The sequence below is a fragment of the Agelaius tricolor genome, unplaced genomic scaffold, assembly GCF_023055355.1.
Source record: "Agelaius tricolor isolate 1412-34295 unplaced genomic scaffold, bAgeTri1.0.p SCAF_11, whole genome shotgun sequence".
NCBI lineage: Eukaryota > Metazoa > Chordata > Aves > Passeriformes > Icteridae > Agelaius > Agelaius tricolor.
The window spans coordinates 7,752,405-7,769,838 of NW_027269271.1; the positions used below are offsets into that span (position 1 = coordinate 7,752,405).

Below are 17,434 nucleotides of genomic sequence, written 5' to 3' on the forward strand. Positions count from 1 at the left end.
AGGGATATTTGGGATCACCATGTTGGTGTGACTGATGTGATCCTGAAGTTAGGATGTAGATAAGAACAGGGGTCACAAAGCCTCCAACTCATGTCTTGCACTTGCAGCTCACTCCGGAGCAAATCAGCACAGAGCTGAGAAGTGATTTCATGTACCGCCTGGAGCAGGATCAGGAACTGCAGAGGGTGAGTGTGTGTCCTGTCACCTGTCATCCTTGCCCTGGGCTCTTCATTTTCCAGAAGGGCTTGAACGTAGCACCAAGTGTAAGAGGCTGGATTTCAGCACAAATACACAGCACGTTTTCAGAAGTGCTGGGGTGGGTGTGGGGGTGAGTTGTGCTGTGCCAGGAAAAAGTACAAACCATGACCTGTTCTTTGGCAGCTTTTCCTTTGAGTAAAGGAAAAGTGTAGAAAAGTGAGGCAAAGTATAGATGTGGAGCTCCTGGCCCCTCAGGAGCTTTTTGGAGATTTTGGAAATGTCCTGGACTTTTTTTTTCCAGATCCAAGAAGAGAGAGAGGCTTTACCTCTGAAGAATTTTGAAAGTGAAATTCTGGACGCAATCCGTCACAATTCTGTTGTTGTGATCCGTGGTGCCACTGGTTGTGGCAAAACCACTCAAGTGCCCCAGTACATCCCAGATCTCTCTTTTCTGCTTCCAGCCACCCTGCAATCATTGCTTTCACGAGGAGCAGGCAGGGCATGGGACCCCTTGTGTTTCAGCCACAAAGATCATCTGCCAGCAAGAGGATCAGCCCAGGACACAACAAAATGCACTTTTCAGGTGACATCAGGTGACTTGCTCTGATGAGACCCCACCTGCAGAGCTGCCTCCAGCTCTGTGGCCCCAACATCAGGACATGGCTGAATCGCCCCAAACCGGGCCAAGAGACACTTCCAAGCCAGAGTCCAAACCGTGGGTATTTGCTTTACTCAGCGCGCCGGGATCACTCCTCCTACCAGCGCAGACCCTGGCACATAGCAAATTACAATATATGGTAATACTTCATGCATATTCATTATTTTCCTTAGAAAAGGTGTGGTTATGCAAACTAAATCTTAGAATTATTATCATTAGCATAGGCGCAGGCGCAGTGCACCCTGGTGGCCGCACTGAGGAAGGCTCCGCATCCCCCTCCCTGCTCCTTTGATGAAGGCTGGACGTCTTCCTCGCCCTGCCCTTTTCACCTTTCCCTTCTAGGCATGGGCAGTCTCTTGTTAGCTGTTTCAGCGATTTCCTCACTGGTTTGAGCAAGCTCTGTCCTTCATTTTATGCAAGTTTTGGTCCCTGTTTCTTGCCAAATTTCATCCTTCGCTTGTGGCTTAATATTTGCTAGCTTCTATACTGGTTATGATGCATCTTATTCTTGCCCAAGTATGCCTAGACACAGTGCTTTTAACCCTTTCAGGAGCGAGTCCGGAGAAGGCCTTGAGGATGCTCCATAGGCTGGAGGCCCTCTGTTCTGGAGACAAGGCTGGGAGAGCTGGGGGTGTCTGCTTGGAGAAAAGGAGGCTCAGGTGAGACCTCAGAGCCCTTGCAGTGCCTAAAGGGGCACAAGGGAGCTGGAGAGGAACTTGGGACAAAGATGGAGGGACAGGACAAAGGGGAATGGTTTCCCACTGACAGAGGGCAAGGTCAGATGGAATATTAGGAAGAAGTTCTTTCCTGTGAGGGTGGGCAGGCCCTGGCACAGGTTTCCCAGAGAAGCTGTGGCTGCTCCATCCATGAAGTGTCCAAGGGCGGGTTGGACAGGGCTTGAAGCAACCTGGGATAGTGCAAGGTGTCCCTGCCCATGGCAAGAGATGGAATGGGATGATTTTAAGGTCATCCCTTCTATGAATCTATGACTTCCTAACCTGCATGACAGCATTCTGCACTGCCACATGGAGGTGCACAGATCAAAAAAAAAATGGGAGAAATACCTGCTTATTAGTGATCCAAAGCTTGCTGTTACAAAAGGGATTTCTTTTTTTAATTTTGCATTAAGGTGTATAAACACAGAAATCAGACAGAAGCAGGATTTTACATGCACAGTGTCCCAGTGACTCTGATGAACGGATACCAGCCTGAGCAATGATGGTGTCATACTGCTGTTTAAACCCACAATGTAGTGTCCTTATGGAGAGGACAAAACACCATCCAGCTGAGAGGCAATAGAGACAGATCTTCCTCCTTTCTAGGCAAAAGTTATCAGCCCTCTCCTCCAACTGGGAAAAATTTGCTCTTTTTTAATTAAACAATCCCAGTCAGTCCTGGAACATGCAGAGCTCCAGGGGAGCAGTATAAAATGTCAGGCCACATATGCCCCAGCAAAGCCAGCCCTAACAGGAAGGAGCTTGGGCACATGGCCAGTTCCCTGAAAGAAATCATGCCCATCATGTGGGGGATGTGTCACATGGCAAAGAATTCCAGAAAAGAAACCTCCAGGTGGACATGAAAGTGAACAACATCATACACGTGGCACTTGAGGATGTGGCTCAGTGCTGGACTCAGGAGTGTCAGGTTAATGGTTGGACCTGATGATCTTAGAGGTCCTTCTCAATGTAACAACTCCATGACTCCATGCTCAGTCACCATTAGGCCACACAATGCTGTCCAGCTTGGCTTTGGCCTTGATGATGAACTCACTGGAGGCAGCAACAAGAGGAAGCCTTGGAGGTCCCATGGGAATGCCAGAAACAGAGGTCATCACAGCTTTAGTCTGTGCAACACCAAAACCTGGGCAGACAAAAGCAAAATCAGGACATTTGCAGACCACCTTCCTTCAAGCAGCCTCAATACAGGTGTCCAAAAAAGCAGCAGTATGGATTTTCTGTGTAATCCAGTATCAACAAGGCTTCAAGCACTTCTTGGAAGTGAAAACAGGATAACTGAAAAGAGGTAACTGTGCTTGCAGACAGGAATGACACTGCAGGAAAAATTACACCCAGTCACTACATTTATTCATAGGTAAGCATTCCCCAGTGCAGACTCACACAGAGCCAAGCCTTGGGAGTAGCAACATCCTGCTCTCTGCCCATTGCTCACGACTTCTTATGTACCTTTGGATATTTAGTGTTTGCCTCTTCATCTAAAGGCTAAAAAATAATGCAATTCCTCTGACTTTGAACCCAAGAAATACAACCAGGCTCTAAAGCTTGGTGAGATTCATCAGGGCTTGTGTATGTACAGGAAACCCACAGCAAACAGTTCTCTTCATTAAATGTCTGGTATAATTTAATGTAAACATTTCCTGTCTGTTTCAGTCTCCCTAGACCACTCTGTTGGTTTTAATTGCTTTTTATATTTAAACTTGATATTGTTTCTAGAAATAATTCAATTTTAAAATGTTTGGCCTTCTACAGTCTTCAACAAAATTCCTGTTTAATTACAGCAAGGCAAGAGAGAGAAGTATGAGAGCTATTTTCTACTTGGGCATCACCATTTCAGAAAATTACTGTTGAAATAAAGCTGGAAATGAGCTTTTGGAGATGAAAGGAAAAAAAAAACCTAACAAAAAAAATCAACCCACAGAAAGAGTCAAGATAAGAACAAGGGTAAATCACAGAGTCACAGCTTTAAACCTCTGAGATTTCACAGCAGAAGGAAGGAAGGGAGAGTGGAATCTGTCAGGGATGCTTGGTCAGCTCCCTTTGTTGAGCTCCCAACTGCTACTAAGTTGGGAAACAGCAGATGCAACAGTTTTTCACTGCAAAATCTTTCAGGAAGGAAGTTCTAAGAGTACAGCAGCACGAGAGTTTGAGAAGCAGAAAGTTTGCACTTTTAAATATAGTGAGGGAAACAAGCAGCGTTTACTCAGTTTACTTACCCAGTTTGATGACAAAGTTGAGGAATTCCCCAGTGAGAAACTAGAAAAGACCAACAGTAATTTATTAACACCCTCCAATTTGAAGGTGTAAAAGCATCTAAAGCTACTACGTTTATATTTTATATCATTGCTCACTTGCATGGATGAGATCAGAGTTGAAGGGTAAGTGGTTAAAAGGCAGTGAGTAATGGTCAAAAAAGTGAGGATGGATGAATAACCAAAAGGGAGGTCAAAGATGAAAGAATTTTTCTCTGATAAGAAAGAAAATGCCTCAGTATGGATGAGAGAAGCACATGGAGAACAGCCACAGTAAAGCTCAAAGACAAAGAAAGTTGCTCCCAGGGAGGCCTGGGAAGATGCTGTACCTGATACTGCTGTGCCAAGGCAAAGTCTGGCTTTGCAAAGGCTTGCAACATGAGATTGGTTTGTCGGCCCAAATAGTTGTATGTACTGTCAAAAAACCAAACCAAAAATAGAATTGGTAAATGCAAAGAAGGAACTTAAAACCAGTGAAACAAAGGAAGTAACCATAGGCTTTTGTTGTTGACATTGTCATTATTATGAGAGAAATTAGTGGAATTTCTGTGGGGTGCAATCTAATGTCAAGCATCTGAAGTATGCCAAGCTCCATGGCAGAATTAAGAGCCGATTTCTCTTCCCAGTTCTTTCCAAATGGAACTGCTTTCCAAAACTAAAAATAAAAATACATCATCAGGCAATAAGGAAAGTCAATCACTTAATTTTCCAGTTGCTTGTTCATTTAATGGATTGCCTAGATGGGAACACAGGTATCACATAGTAATTCATCTCATCAGCCTGATATGAGGGGCTGAGGAGAAATTAGAAATTAAACTCAGCACAGCCCTTTTCCTCACAGACTGCTCATGTGAACTACCAATTTTAACCTTTCTGGGATTTGGTTCCTCTCTGGGATTTGGTTCCTTACCCAAGGCAGATAGAAGTGATTACCTACTTCAAAAGTTGCCATAAGGATAAAAAGTACACTGAAACCTTTGGGTCAGCTTAGAAACCACAGCAACGATCACCCAAAGGAACATGATCTGAGATCCTGGGTTATATGACTGTCCCATCACTAGGACTGGGGCTAGACTGTGTGTCTGTTTGCCTGTGTATATCCCTATCCTGCAAAATCTTCCATTGCTGTGACTGAAAACAGTCAAGGAAATACTATGCAGATAGTGGAAGATAAAACAGCACAGTGTATGTGTGAGGGGAAGGAGTCCAAGACATACTGACCTTCCAACTGCTCCATTTGCCCCTAGTGCCAGTGCACCCAACAGTTGCTAGTTTGGGGTGGAGGGAGAAAAAAAAAAGTAAAAAAAAAATTACTTCATGTAATAAAATAAAGGGAAAAAAGGGGTGGTGGGAGGGAGCAGCAAAACTGCCTTGCACTTAGTGTCCAGGGTTACTTCTTCCCCAAGGCTGAAGCAAGAGAGTACCTTAGAAGAAATTACTTTTAAGAGAAGCTTCTTACCTCATCCACCCCATAAAGAAATTCAAACTCCCCTGTTTCATTCTTGTGTATGCACTGTGCCAGGTCCAAGAGGTCTGTGTCACTGAACTTCACACCCTGGAAGGTGGGGATCTGTGCTTTTATCCCATCCAGCAACTCTTCCACACGAACTGTGCACAACAGCAATCTCATATGAGGGAACATAGGCCTCTTCTGGGACAGTGCCCTGCCTTGTCCCCAAGAGAGACTTCATATTTTACAAGTTGTTCACTTTCAGCCTAGCCCAGTAAACTATACAGCTCCAAAACAACGAGTAAGACAGAGTAAGACTCTTCTAGTAGATCAGAAAAAGTTTAGGAATGAACCAGCAACAACACATTTAAGACTAAATATAAATCCATGCTTTCAGAAACACCATATAACCTGCTTTCCAGAGCAAATCACCAAAAGATCTGTACTCTGTACTTACTCTTCACACCTGTCAGAGGAGGAATGTGATAGTAATAAAATGGCACCTCAGGGGCTTCAGATGCAACCTTCTGCATGAAAGCAACCAGCTCATCTAGAAGGAAACCAGCAGGGATCCCATAAGAGAAGGAGATCATCCACAGGGAGACACAGTTCAGATTCACAGCATGGGGGCTGTGGAGAGGCCTCAGCTTGTGCACACACACAGCAAGTCATACAAAACCCTTCACAAGTCATAAAACATTAAATGTGATATAAATCAGGGGAGGACCCTTAAGAAAGCCAAAGAGAGTATTTCTTTTAAGCCAAACCAGTTTCAGTAGCTCCCACTCATTCTGTTACAGGTGTAACTCAGGCATGCTCTCACATGTGCCAGCTCTGTGTGCCAAGTGACCTCAGCAGGATCCCTTGTGTGCAACAGAGGACAAGGGATCAAGTTCACGTTCACCTCCCTGGGGTATGGTGCTTTCACATGAACATTTCCATTCAGAATTCATTCAGACAACTTCTAATATTTATTTTACAACCCTCCACTTCATGTGGTTCTTTTATGTCATTGTCAGGATCTTAAGGACAAAATACTCAGTTTGCAAGTTTTGAGGTAACCTTAGAGAGACAGAACCAAACCTGATCACCTCAGTAACAAGAGCCACACCTGTGTATCAGCAGTTGCTCAGCTTGGTCAGTGCCCAGCAAGGGTCACCATGGAACCAGCTGCTTCCTAGTGTGGCCCATCAAAACTATCCATTCAGAACACAGACTAGTTAACTAGACCATTCTTTCCAAAAGCAATTCTTCTTCTTACAAAAGGCTAACAAAATACATCCCAAAAGACATCCTTCCCATTTCTTACCAGGACAATGCTACTATCCCTCCTCTTTAAAAAATGCTTCTTGCAGGTTTTGCTTTTCCATTACAGCTGTGCAAACATTACTATCAGAATATTTTCCTAAGAAAGCACATTACATTCATCCTTTATCTATGACCAAAAGGCCTCAGCAATCACATCTACTCACCTTTGTTTGTGGGTTTGAAGAAGAAGGGGGCTATGACAGCAATGCCATCAGCACCTATGGCTGCTGCATGTCTTGCCTATAAAAGACAGAGTGGAAAGTATCTGAAGGTACATCTGCTTCTATTTATCACACACAGAGTGAAAAATATATACACACCAGCTCTTGGCACTCTGGCAGATTCAGTGCTCCCACATGAATGATCACGTGGTCCAATCTGCACAAAAAAAAACAAATTCAGAAGATTTTGGGGAGGTTTCAGTGATGGTGAACTACCAGGCTGCCAAAATTACTTGCTTCAGCCCAGGCAGCCACAGAAGAAGAACCCAAAAAAAAGAGTTGAGCCTGGATTGACCTGATGACCAGAAACATGGATTAATGCTGACACGGACAAGTGCTGGTGGAAGAAAGAAAACACATTTCTAAACATGATTCACGTGGGACTTCTTGCTGTAGTGCTTGCAAGGCTTTCAGGAGGGATGAATATTAGTATTTTATTAGGAAATTTGAAATCAAGACATAAAGGATTTAAGGGGAGGCTGGGAATTGTAAAGGAAATCAAAGTATATCTTTACTTTCTAAACCTATTTCTCTGCAAACCTACCAGAAGAGTTCAACCTCACAACAGCACCTTTGACAGCTTGTCTGATCCTGCTAAGGGAATCCTCCATGCTCCAGTCCATCAACCCCACTGCTGGTTTTCTCCTTTTTATCCATAGGAGACAGGGATATAAAGGCCATGATCCTTCACCCCAGTTTATTTCTCCTCACTATCCTTCTCCCCCAAAACACCTCCTCCTCTGCACATCCTCTGACCCAGCATCCAAAAGAAAGGCAGCAGTGAGGGGTACAAGGCTGTGACTGGTACAAGAAAGGGAGAATGAAGCTGCAATTGGATACACAGCTGCAGATCCAGATTGAATTCTTTCTTCTGTTACTAATTTTGTACCTTTAGGGCATGTCACACCTCAGCTTCAGTCACACAAATAATGTAATACATTAAAAGGCCAAGCCCTTTCTCATCCCCCCCCTCTCAGTGTACCAAAGAGAAGGACTCTCACAAGCTCTTTAAGCAGCAGGAACACACACCAGCTAACTGGCAGTGGCAAAAGGCAAAACCATACTTCTGTGACAAAGGAGCTGGGGAGCAAAGCCCAGCAACACAATACTAAAAAAAAAAAAAAAAAAAAAAAAAAAAAAAAAAAAAAAGGCAGCAGCACACTTCATTTTGCAATCAGGCATTATTATAACATAAGATCTGGAACCCCCATTCCCTCTCAGTTACTTACTTGTCTTTTCCCTGGCACATCCATTCTTCTGCCAACTGCTTCCTCTCCTGGATGCTAAGGGATAGGCCTTCTCCTGTTGTGCCATTCACTGTTTCAACACAACACACTGGCTGAGGCCACATCTACACACATTGGTTTCACTGAAGATAAGAACTAACATTTTTGATTTGGGAAGAATCATTCAGATCAGTCTTCTCTGTCAACACAACATTATCCATTCATCTTTGGGAACATCACCTTATGAAGGCACCTCATTTTATCCCCCACAGAAATGGGGTGTGGGCAAAACCAGGGGCCAAACCAGATGCCTGCAGTCTCTCCATTGGTGAGTATAAATGGCCAGGATGATCCCACATCCACATTCCTTCCCACTACAGCTCCTATTAGGTAAGATATCACAGGATTCCCATCCAGGTAAAAGGGCTGTAACACAGTTTCTGTCACTTACCAAAAACATTCTTCACATTCTGCTCATTTACCAGATAATCCACGTACTGACGAATCACTGGGAGGTTGATTTTTCTGCAATAAAAGGAACCATTAAGCCCCCACCCACAGTTATTTTAAACATAGTGATTAAGAAACCAAAAAAAACCTGAAGCCCTGGTTTTGCACACACACAGATTACCCAGAGGTAAGAAACCTCTGACATCTGTTTAACATCTAAGGGTAGCAGCTCAGCCTTGAATTCTCTCTTGCAGTTTCTCTTCCTCCTGACAAGTAGTTCGCTGTTCCAAACTTTTATTGGGAATTGCTGCAGGCTTGTCACAGCAAAGAACTTTTCTGGGATATATGGGAGAACAGGAGACACTAAAACCTCTTCCTCTTTTGAGGGAAACAGGAGTCCTCTCGAGAGCACAAAGTTATTTGTGCAAGTGCTGGCAAATGGTTAAACTGCTGGATGTTATAACTGCTGGATACAGAGAGGGAAACGGCATCCGCTGGATGTGACTTTGACCTCTCTCTCTCATTAAAGGATGAGGAGAGCAACAGAATTCCCTGGCAAGAGGGGAAGGAGAATTCTTGGGTTATCTTCTATGCAAGACAAACTTATTTTGTTTACTAGTGTATAATATTTCACTGTTGTTTTCATTTGTCAAAAATACAGACCAAACCTGGAAGTCAATTCTGATGTCTTGATAGGTTTTACACAACATTCAAAATTCCATAGATGCCTTCCCAGAACATATCTGACAAGGACCATGCAGTCCAGGCAGAGGGCTCAGGTCACTAAATACTATGTTGCAATAAATGTGGGTCATAAAAAAAAAAAAAAACAGAAACAAGTTTCCTTTAAAGCAAGAATCAAAGCAGCAACTGCAATTGAATGAGTTCCCTGACTGGGATGGAGCCTTATTTTTCAGCACATAAAGTAAAGTTCACTTTTGGAGACCTGTACTAGCAAATCTCCACTGTGTCTCTCAAAAGCGTGTACAGGTCCTGACACACCCCCCACAAGAGCTCAGGGTTCTCCACTGACTCCACATAACTCAGTCTTGCAACATCAAAATGCAGTGAGAAGGCTTCTGTTTGCCATGCCTGCTCTGAAGAAAGCTGAATTTCAAGTTTCAATTTGATGCTATTTTCAAAACTGTGCTGTCCTTGCAGTATTTTCTTCAAGTTTAGACTAACTTCATGCACTCATACACACATGACTGCATGCATGACTTAGCTCAGATAGAGAGAAGTCTAAAAGGCCTTTGGATTCTGACAATTATTTTCTAACTCTCGAGAGCTCTTTGTAACTAGGACTGCAATTTTCCTTCACAAATGTGAAAACACTGCAATGCTCTACACGTGTAACTGTACTATGATTTAATTTGCACCTACAAAGCAACAGAAAAGGAGAGACACTGATCCAAACTCAGAGCCATAGTACTTGCTGGCAACAGAAGGAAGCAGAGACAGGGGAATCTAACTCTGGGACCAATTTAGTAGTTCCTCCAATCCCATCAGAGATTGATTTTAAAAATAAATAAAAAAAAAAAATAAAAAAAAAAAAAAGAAAAGAAAAGAAAATAAAAGAAAAAGGCAAGAAAGCAAGCAGATCAGTTCCAAATAAGAAAGAAGGAAAATAGAGGTGGAAGGAAACAATAAACAGTGCAACTTTGACAGCTCACCCATCCGGAGTCATTGGAGTGATGGTAGCAGCTACGAGACCCTTTAACTTCTTTCGGGGTGCCATTGAGCTGTTTGGGGAAAAGGGAATAACCGGGATTACCGTCTCTGTTCAAGCGTTTCTGTGGAAGCGTACAGCCGCCGCGGGCTGTGCAGCCGAGCCCGCCGGGCAGCAGGGCAGCTCTGCAGGGACCGGCCCCAGCCATTCCCAGGGACGGGCTGCGGGGGCTCTGCCCAGGCTCCCCCTCACCTCGGGCGCCGCCACAGCCGCGGCCGTGCGGGGACGAGCAGGCGGCAGGAGGCGGGGACAGCGCCGGGGACAGCGGCAGCAGCTGACGGCGGCACAGCCGGCCCTGCTCAGCCCAGCCCAGCCGCGCCTCCTCATCAGTCCAGCCCAGCTGCGCCTCCTCATCCAGCCCATCTCCACCCAGCCTGGCCTTGCCCAGCCCAGCTTCTGCCTGCCCCGCAGCCCCCCATGGCCCCTCAGCACAGCCGCGATCCCCAGGGACTCCTACTGCCCATGCTTCGTGCAAGAGATGAGGCTGGTTTGTTTTATCCGTAATTGTCTGCAGACTTCAAGATAAAAATAAAAAAATGAAACTTTAAATATTAATAAATAACAGGATGGAGACAAACAAAATCTTGGAATGATTTGGGTTGGAAGGGACCTTAAAAGGTCACCCAGTGCCAGCCGCAGCCATGGGCAGGGACACCTTCCACGACCCCAGGTTGCTCCAAGCCCCATCCAGCCTGGCCTTGGACACTGCCAGGGATCCAGGGGCAGCCACAGCTTCTGTGAGCACCCTGTGCCAGGGCCTGCCCACCCTCATGTTGTTGTTATCAGATTTCTACAGTCCATACTTCTTTGGTGTATTCTCATGGCTGCAGATCTTCACTGACTCCTTCTTCTGCATGCTGCTCTCTCTCAGGTCAGGGTTCCTCCAAGGCTCTCCCTGACTGGCTATCCCACCCCCTTTTATCCCAGTCATCTTCATTGGCTACAGCTGCAGCCCATCAAGGGCAACCGGGACCTCTGGGGCAAAGCCTCTATACAGATATTCTAATACAATTCCTCTACTATATTTCCCCCTTTTCTTTTACTCAAGTTAACAGTTGTACAGATATTCAATTACAATACATACATTTCTTCATGACTCACAGGCCATGTTCAGCACACATAGCTCCTTGCTCAAAGGCCATACTCTTTCACAGCTCTTTGACTCAAAGGCTATGTTCTGTCACAGCTCTTGGCTGTCTTATCTTCTACCAACTATCACCACAGCTCTTGGCTGTTCTGTTGCAGCTCTTGGCCGCCACAGCTCTCGGCTGTCTTATCTTCAACTACCACCACAGCTCTTGGCTGTTCTGTCACAGCTCTTGGCAGCCACAGCTCTCGGCTGTCTTAGCTTCTACCAACTATCACCACAGCTCTTGGCTGCCACAGCTCTCGGCTGTCTTAGCTTCTGTTAACTATCACGTCAGGGTCACCAATTGGAGTTGTTCTATTATTTCTCTAGAGTCCATAATGATATTCTCAGATTTCTAAAGTCCATACTGCTTTGGTGTATTCTCATGGCTACAGATCTTCACTGACTCCTTCTACATGCTGCTCTCTCTCAGGTCAGGGCTCCTCCAAGGCTCTCCCAGACTGGCTAACCCTCCCCCTTTTATCCCGGTCATCTTCATTGGTTACAGCTGCAGCCCAATTGAGGACATCGCAGCTGCAGCCCATCAAGGGCAAACAGGACCTCTGGGGCCTCTATACAGATATTCAAATACAATTCCTCTACTATACCCTCACACGGAGAAAGCTCTCCAAATATCTCACCTAATGTCCTCACAACCCTGCTGAGCTGCTGGAAGCACTCCCAATAACAGTGCAGTGTCCCTGCTCTGGGACACACAGACAGATCCATGTCCCTGTGTGAGAAAGGCAAATGGAGCTCAGGCTTTCTGTTCCTGCCATGCAGCCCAACATGGTTTTACCAGATGTGTGTCCATTGTGGAGCATGGGCTCCACGGCAGTCATGCACAGCACAGTCCTCCCCATCCCACCAGAACTGCTAATCTGCTCCCAGCAGATCTGACCAGCAGACTATGAGCATCCCCTAAGACAAAGTACTGCCCTGAACAGATTCATAGCAATAAATGTCCAAAAAATATTTTAAAAGATTGTCTTCAGTGTGCACTTTCAGATCTTCCATTAGAGCGTGTTTCTGAAAGCAGCCTGTGCCTGCAGAGAGAACAATCCCCTGTTGTGCGATTCAGGAGCACATTTTCCATGGATTCACATAATAACCTCAGGAGTTTGGGGCTGTGCTATTCCTCCTCCACCCCAAAATATGCTCACCGTGGGCTGTTTGCATGCAGAGATCACTCTCTGGGTTTCTGCCTTATTAACAGCTCCTTACAAAGCACATATATTTCCCTTTTCTTAGAGGGTCATCTTGATCTTTCAGAAATCCCCTTTCTCTACACTCTTCCATCCCCACAGGTAACTTCTCTTTCTCCAGGCTCAATAATTCCATCTCTTGCAACCTCTTCCACCTCCCCAAAGCACCAGTGTGTTTCTGGAAGTTCACAGACAGTGCTCTACAGAGCCATTTAGAGGAAGTCCTCAAGATTTCCTGAGTATTTTAATGCAGTTTTAGTGCTACCTCATGGAGTTGACAGCACAGGAGAGAAGCTTCACAGTAGCCTGGAGACGTTTAGAGCTACTTAGAACCCTGTAGGAGTCAGAGATTGGCATAAAAGGGTTTTAGAGCTGTTTGGAGCTCCTCAGAGGAATTTTAAAGCCGCCTGAGGAGTTGAGAGTTATACAGTAGAGATTTAGAGGCATTTTAGATGCATTTAAAGACATATTAGTGCTGCTTACAGCAACACAAAGCAGCTTTAGATCAGTTTAGGGGAGCTCTGAGGTGCTGAGAAGAGGTTTAGAAGAGCTAAAGGAGTTTAGTGCTTTACAAGAGTTCTGGCACATTTCACAGGACTTTAGAGCTGCTTAGAACAGTCTATAGGAAGTTTACATCAGCTCAGAGTGGTTTTAGAGAATTTCAGAAGAGTTTTAGCACTGTCTCTAAGCAGGAATTCCAGAACTGCACAAGAGTTCTAGAGCAGTTGCAAGAAAACTGGGAAGGGCTTGAGATCTATTTTGAAGCATTTTACTGCTACTTTAAGCATTGTGTTCACACTTCTCAGCACCTCAGAGCTGAGAAGTTTCCTTCAGACTTTTTGTTGCTGCTGTATTAACTTTTCCATTACTTTCCAATACACTGACTACAACTTACCACCCCTGAACTTTACTTCTACTTCCCCCAAATCACAGTTCTCTCTACATATACAGAGAAAATTCAATATCCATGAGGTCAGTATTTATTTTGATTTTTGCATATTTAGACTGAGAGCAGAGCAAATATAGGTATCTAGGTAGATACATACATACATAGATACAAGTGTATGTATGTATGTATCATACATACAAATGTATGTATTTTTGACATCCAAACTATCACATTTCTCAAGGGGACTTCTGGTTTGGTATAATTACACTACAGTCTTGCCTCTTTGTCTCTGCAATCAACAAATGTATCCAGATGTAATTTTCTTTCAAAGACAGACTCGAGTCTATTTCCAGAGAAATATGAAGTACTGAAGCCTAAATGAAAATTCAGAAAGACAGTACTTGTTAAAGTGATGAAATTCTCTTAAGTACCATCATGGCTGGCTAGTATTCAGAAGCACATAATCTGGGGAGTTGATGTGATGTCATTATCTATGTATGTATGTATCTACCTACCTACATTTACTCTGCTCTCAATCTAAATGTGCAAAAATCAAAATAAATACTGACCTCTTGGATATAAAATTTTTCTTTTAAATCATTAAGTTTGCTGTTGATTCCACCTGAAAACTTGCCAGTTTAACTGTTCTAGACTTAAGCATAAACTGGAGGATTTTCCTAACTTACCATGTTTTTAACAGTCTTACACAGGCACTCCCTGACAGGGGCTCAGAACTATAGGCTCTTCTCTTTAAAGTCCCATCCAACACAAACAGTTCTGTGATTCTCTGATTCAGGTTGCTGTGTCTGTCACATAAAAGATGTTTTAACATGCCAAGTTATTAATTTTTTAGATGTTAAAGTGCTTTCCCATTACCAGTCAACAAGAGCATAATCCAATTTATGTCTCTGGAAATAGAAAGAACTGTCAGGGTGCACTGGAGCCGAAGTGACCACTGGCAACCAAGAGAGGATCAGGGATGTTCCTCTTGAAGGAAAGCTCACCTCTGAACGCAGCCAACAGTGCCACCTGGTGCAGAGCCCAGCACTGGCTCATTCTGGGAACACACAGGAAGAGAGAGCAGGTTCTTGAAGAATCCATCTCTGAAGGCCTTACTCACATCATCTAGAGAACAGAAGTGCCCATCAAAACCCCCCACCCACTACCAATAACCCACTGTTAGACGAGAGGAGAGTTCTGATATGAACCACATTCATGCCAGTAAGATAAGGAAGAAGCTTAGGAGATAAACCCTCAGTTCCAGTTACCTCTTCATGCCTTTTTGGAAATGGAAATTATTTTAAGGAAAGTATTTCCTTTAACGTATTAGTGCCTACTCTCTGGGCTGGTTTGCATCATGTCTGGATGTTCTCAGGTTCCTGGGACTACACAGGGAAATCCTGAGCTCTCAAGGGCAATTTCTGCATATCAGGGGCTTTTTCAGACATGTGGGGCTGCTCCCACAATTTCAGAACCCCTCAGCAGAGTCAGGAGCTTAACTCAGGTCCTTGACAGAAGAGCTGCCAGGTGGTCTCAGTCCATGCAGCATACAGACTGGAGTAGGCTGAGAATGAGAGAGAGGGAGAGAGGAAGGGAAGAAGGAGGCCAAAGCAGGTAAAGAAAAAGAGAAGGAAAAGATCACTTTAAAACTCTCGAAAGGGGGATCAAACAAAGAAAATGCAGAGCCCACTGTGTTTCTGCCCAAGCAGCTGTTGCCTCTTCAGAGCTGTATTTGCAAATAAGGTGTATTCTGTTACAGTTTAGGCTTAAGTCCCTTCTAAACTATTTAAAAAAGCAAAACCAGCAATGCAATAAATTTGTGTCAAGACTTTTTTCTAGCAAGCACTGTTACCTCTTTCCCTTTATGAGATATTCCTATCTTGAAGATAAAAACTTACCTTTCTTCATGTTCTTGTTTCTGAGAAGAATCTTTCCATAACAGAATGTGGATGAATTTGTAGGGGAAGATGAATTAATTTCCTCTCAGCAATCAGAGAGGACTGGAAGTTTCTGTGGATCTAGGAACCTTCTTTCACTGGCTAAAGTTTGCTGAGACAATTGCTTGTGGAGTTCAGTTTCTAGCTAGATCCCAGAACAGATCCGTATTAAAATAAGCCTTATTGTAGAAACAATCCAGTGAATAAAGCAGTATATAAAGCTGAAATAGCTTCTCTCTGGGCCCCATGCTCAGAAGACAGGAAGGTTTAGGAATGTTTTTCATGGCTGCTGGAAGCAGGGATTCATTTAAGATTAATTCCCCAAACCTGGAATGTTTCAAAATGTGAGCTTCAGCAGGGAAATCTTGGAAAATGCCAAGTCAGGAGTGCTCTGGAGTGGTGTTTGGTGTAGGAAGCTTTTTATTTGGTCAAGAGCAGCCAGTTCCATGTTTTCTCTGATGAAGTGAGCACAGAATCACTCATTCAGCAAGATTTAGGTAACTCTGTCACTGAGTAAGCAGGAGATGCGGTAGTTTCACATCATTTGTAATGAACTAGCTGGAATCAGGCAGAAATGTGGACAAAATCCCCACACACATTGCCAGAAAGCAGATGACTTCTGGCTGAAGGTGAATCCAATAGTAACAAACTCCTCTGCTGATATAAAATGTGTAGGTCAGAGCACAAGGTCTAAATACCACCTCACTGCAGTTATGGCATAGATTTCCTTTCCACAATTCCTAAGGATAATAAGGAACCTCCTTGGAACAGTACTATAGTACATTCAACTGCTTCTTTAGAAGATGGTGTGTTTTTCTCAGTCCCCCATTTTCCATGCTGGGACTGAGAATATGTGGAGGCTCTCTTTACAGCAAGGAGGTAAGAGGCTTCTTTTAGGAGCTGAATTTGCAGTAAACCACAGTTCATCTAACAACATATATGGACACTTCTACTGCCCTGGACAGTAACTACAGTAATATCACATGCTCAACTCCTTTGCTGTAAAGTGAGGTTTCTGCACCATCATATGAGCATATATTTACAAAAGTAAAGGCCATTTATATGTGGAGAGACTCAGTTCTTTTAAATTAAAATAATTGTCAAAGATTCTCTGACAAGCTCAAGCAGCAATGCAAAACTGCTTGGAGTTTTGTGTTGAGACCACTTGATAAAAAATGTGAGTGGCCTCACATCCCTGTCTGCCCCTCACACCCCCATTCTTCATATCACACTACAGATTTGTCAGCTACAAGAATATGACTCAGAGTTAGCATTAACCCCACTGTAAAAACACACTTTTTTCCTGGGTTCCTGCAGTCCTGACACAATTAGGTCAGTGGAAAAGATTCCTGCTTGTGCACACAGTCTGTGCTTGCCTCTAGGGATAAAGGTAACTTAGAACACAACTGCATCCATGTGACAGCAGCAGTTGTAGTACTGCCACACAGCAGATGGAAGCAGTTTTGGAGAATGTTGCTCAAGGTCTTGTTACACAGAGGAAAAGTGGAAATCACAAGTGATCATATCACAGGTTTGTCCTTTTCCTTATCCAATCAATGTTGTTACTTAAGTACCAGTTCATTACCGTGCTCCTGCCCAGATAAAGACAGTAAAATTAAGGTACAAACCACATACCTTTATCTGCTTGTGCCCTCATCTCTGCTCCTTAAGGCAAGGGAACAGAAAAACATTGCTTTGTTAGCTTTCTAGAAAATGCCAGCCAAGTCCCAGACACATACTTATGACATTACACAGAGGTCAAAAGTCACAGAGCCTTTGGGACTTAACAGCTGCTGTGTACTTGGATTTTCCTCTGTTTGGAGGTACTAGTGAGAATGTGTGTCAGGTTGCACCATAATCCCATCCCCATTCTCTAAGTTTTGGAATGTATATAAACAGAATACATGTCCCCATGCCTGCCCTACTGTCTCATGCAGCTGTTGACATGTTCTCTCAATGTTTATGTGTAAAAACAAGTGCTGGAAAACAACCTCTTGGGAAAACACTGGGGATTGTTCTCCAGCCTGGGGGTGCTCCACCAGGAACAG

At 44.0% G+C, this 17,434-nt stretch overlaps 1 protein-coding gene across 4 annotated transcripts; it reads right to left on the reverse strand.

Moving 5' to 3' along the window:
* Positions 1–1,946: 1,946 nt before the first annotated feature.
* On the reverse strand, positions 1,947–14,472 carry NPL (N-acetylneuraminate pyruvate lyase). 4 transcript variants are annotated; one of them, XM_071435984.1, is made up of 12 exons: positions 14,454–14,472; positions 10,171–10,239; positions 8,499–8,572; positions 8,051–8,138; positions 6,921–6,978; positions 6,765–6,840; positions 5,750–5,842; positions 5,302–5,510; positions 5,064–5,110; positions 4,172–4,256; positions 3,807–3,846; positions 1,947–2,716 (listed from the first exon to the last, which is right to left on the reverse strand). In XM_071435984.1, exons 2-12 carry the CDS (start codon positions 10,233–10,235, stop codon positions 2,565–2,567), a joined length of 987 nt encoding a protein of 328 aa, XP_071292085.1. In that variant the 5' UTR covers positions 10,236–10,239; positions 14,454–14,472; the 3' UTR covers positions 1,947–2,564. The 4 variants fall into 4 exon arrangements, with proteins under 4 accessions (XP_071292085.1, XP_071292084.1, XP_071292086.1 ...); XM_071435983.1 differs by lacking the exon at positions 14,454–14,472 and adding an exon at positions 11,030–11,254; XM_071435985.1 differs by lacking the exon at positions 14,454–14,472 and adding an exon at positions 11,030–11,246 and having other exon boundaries at positions 5,302–5,450.
* Between the last annotated feature and the right edge of the window lie 2,962 nt (positions 14,473–17,434).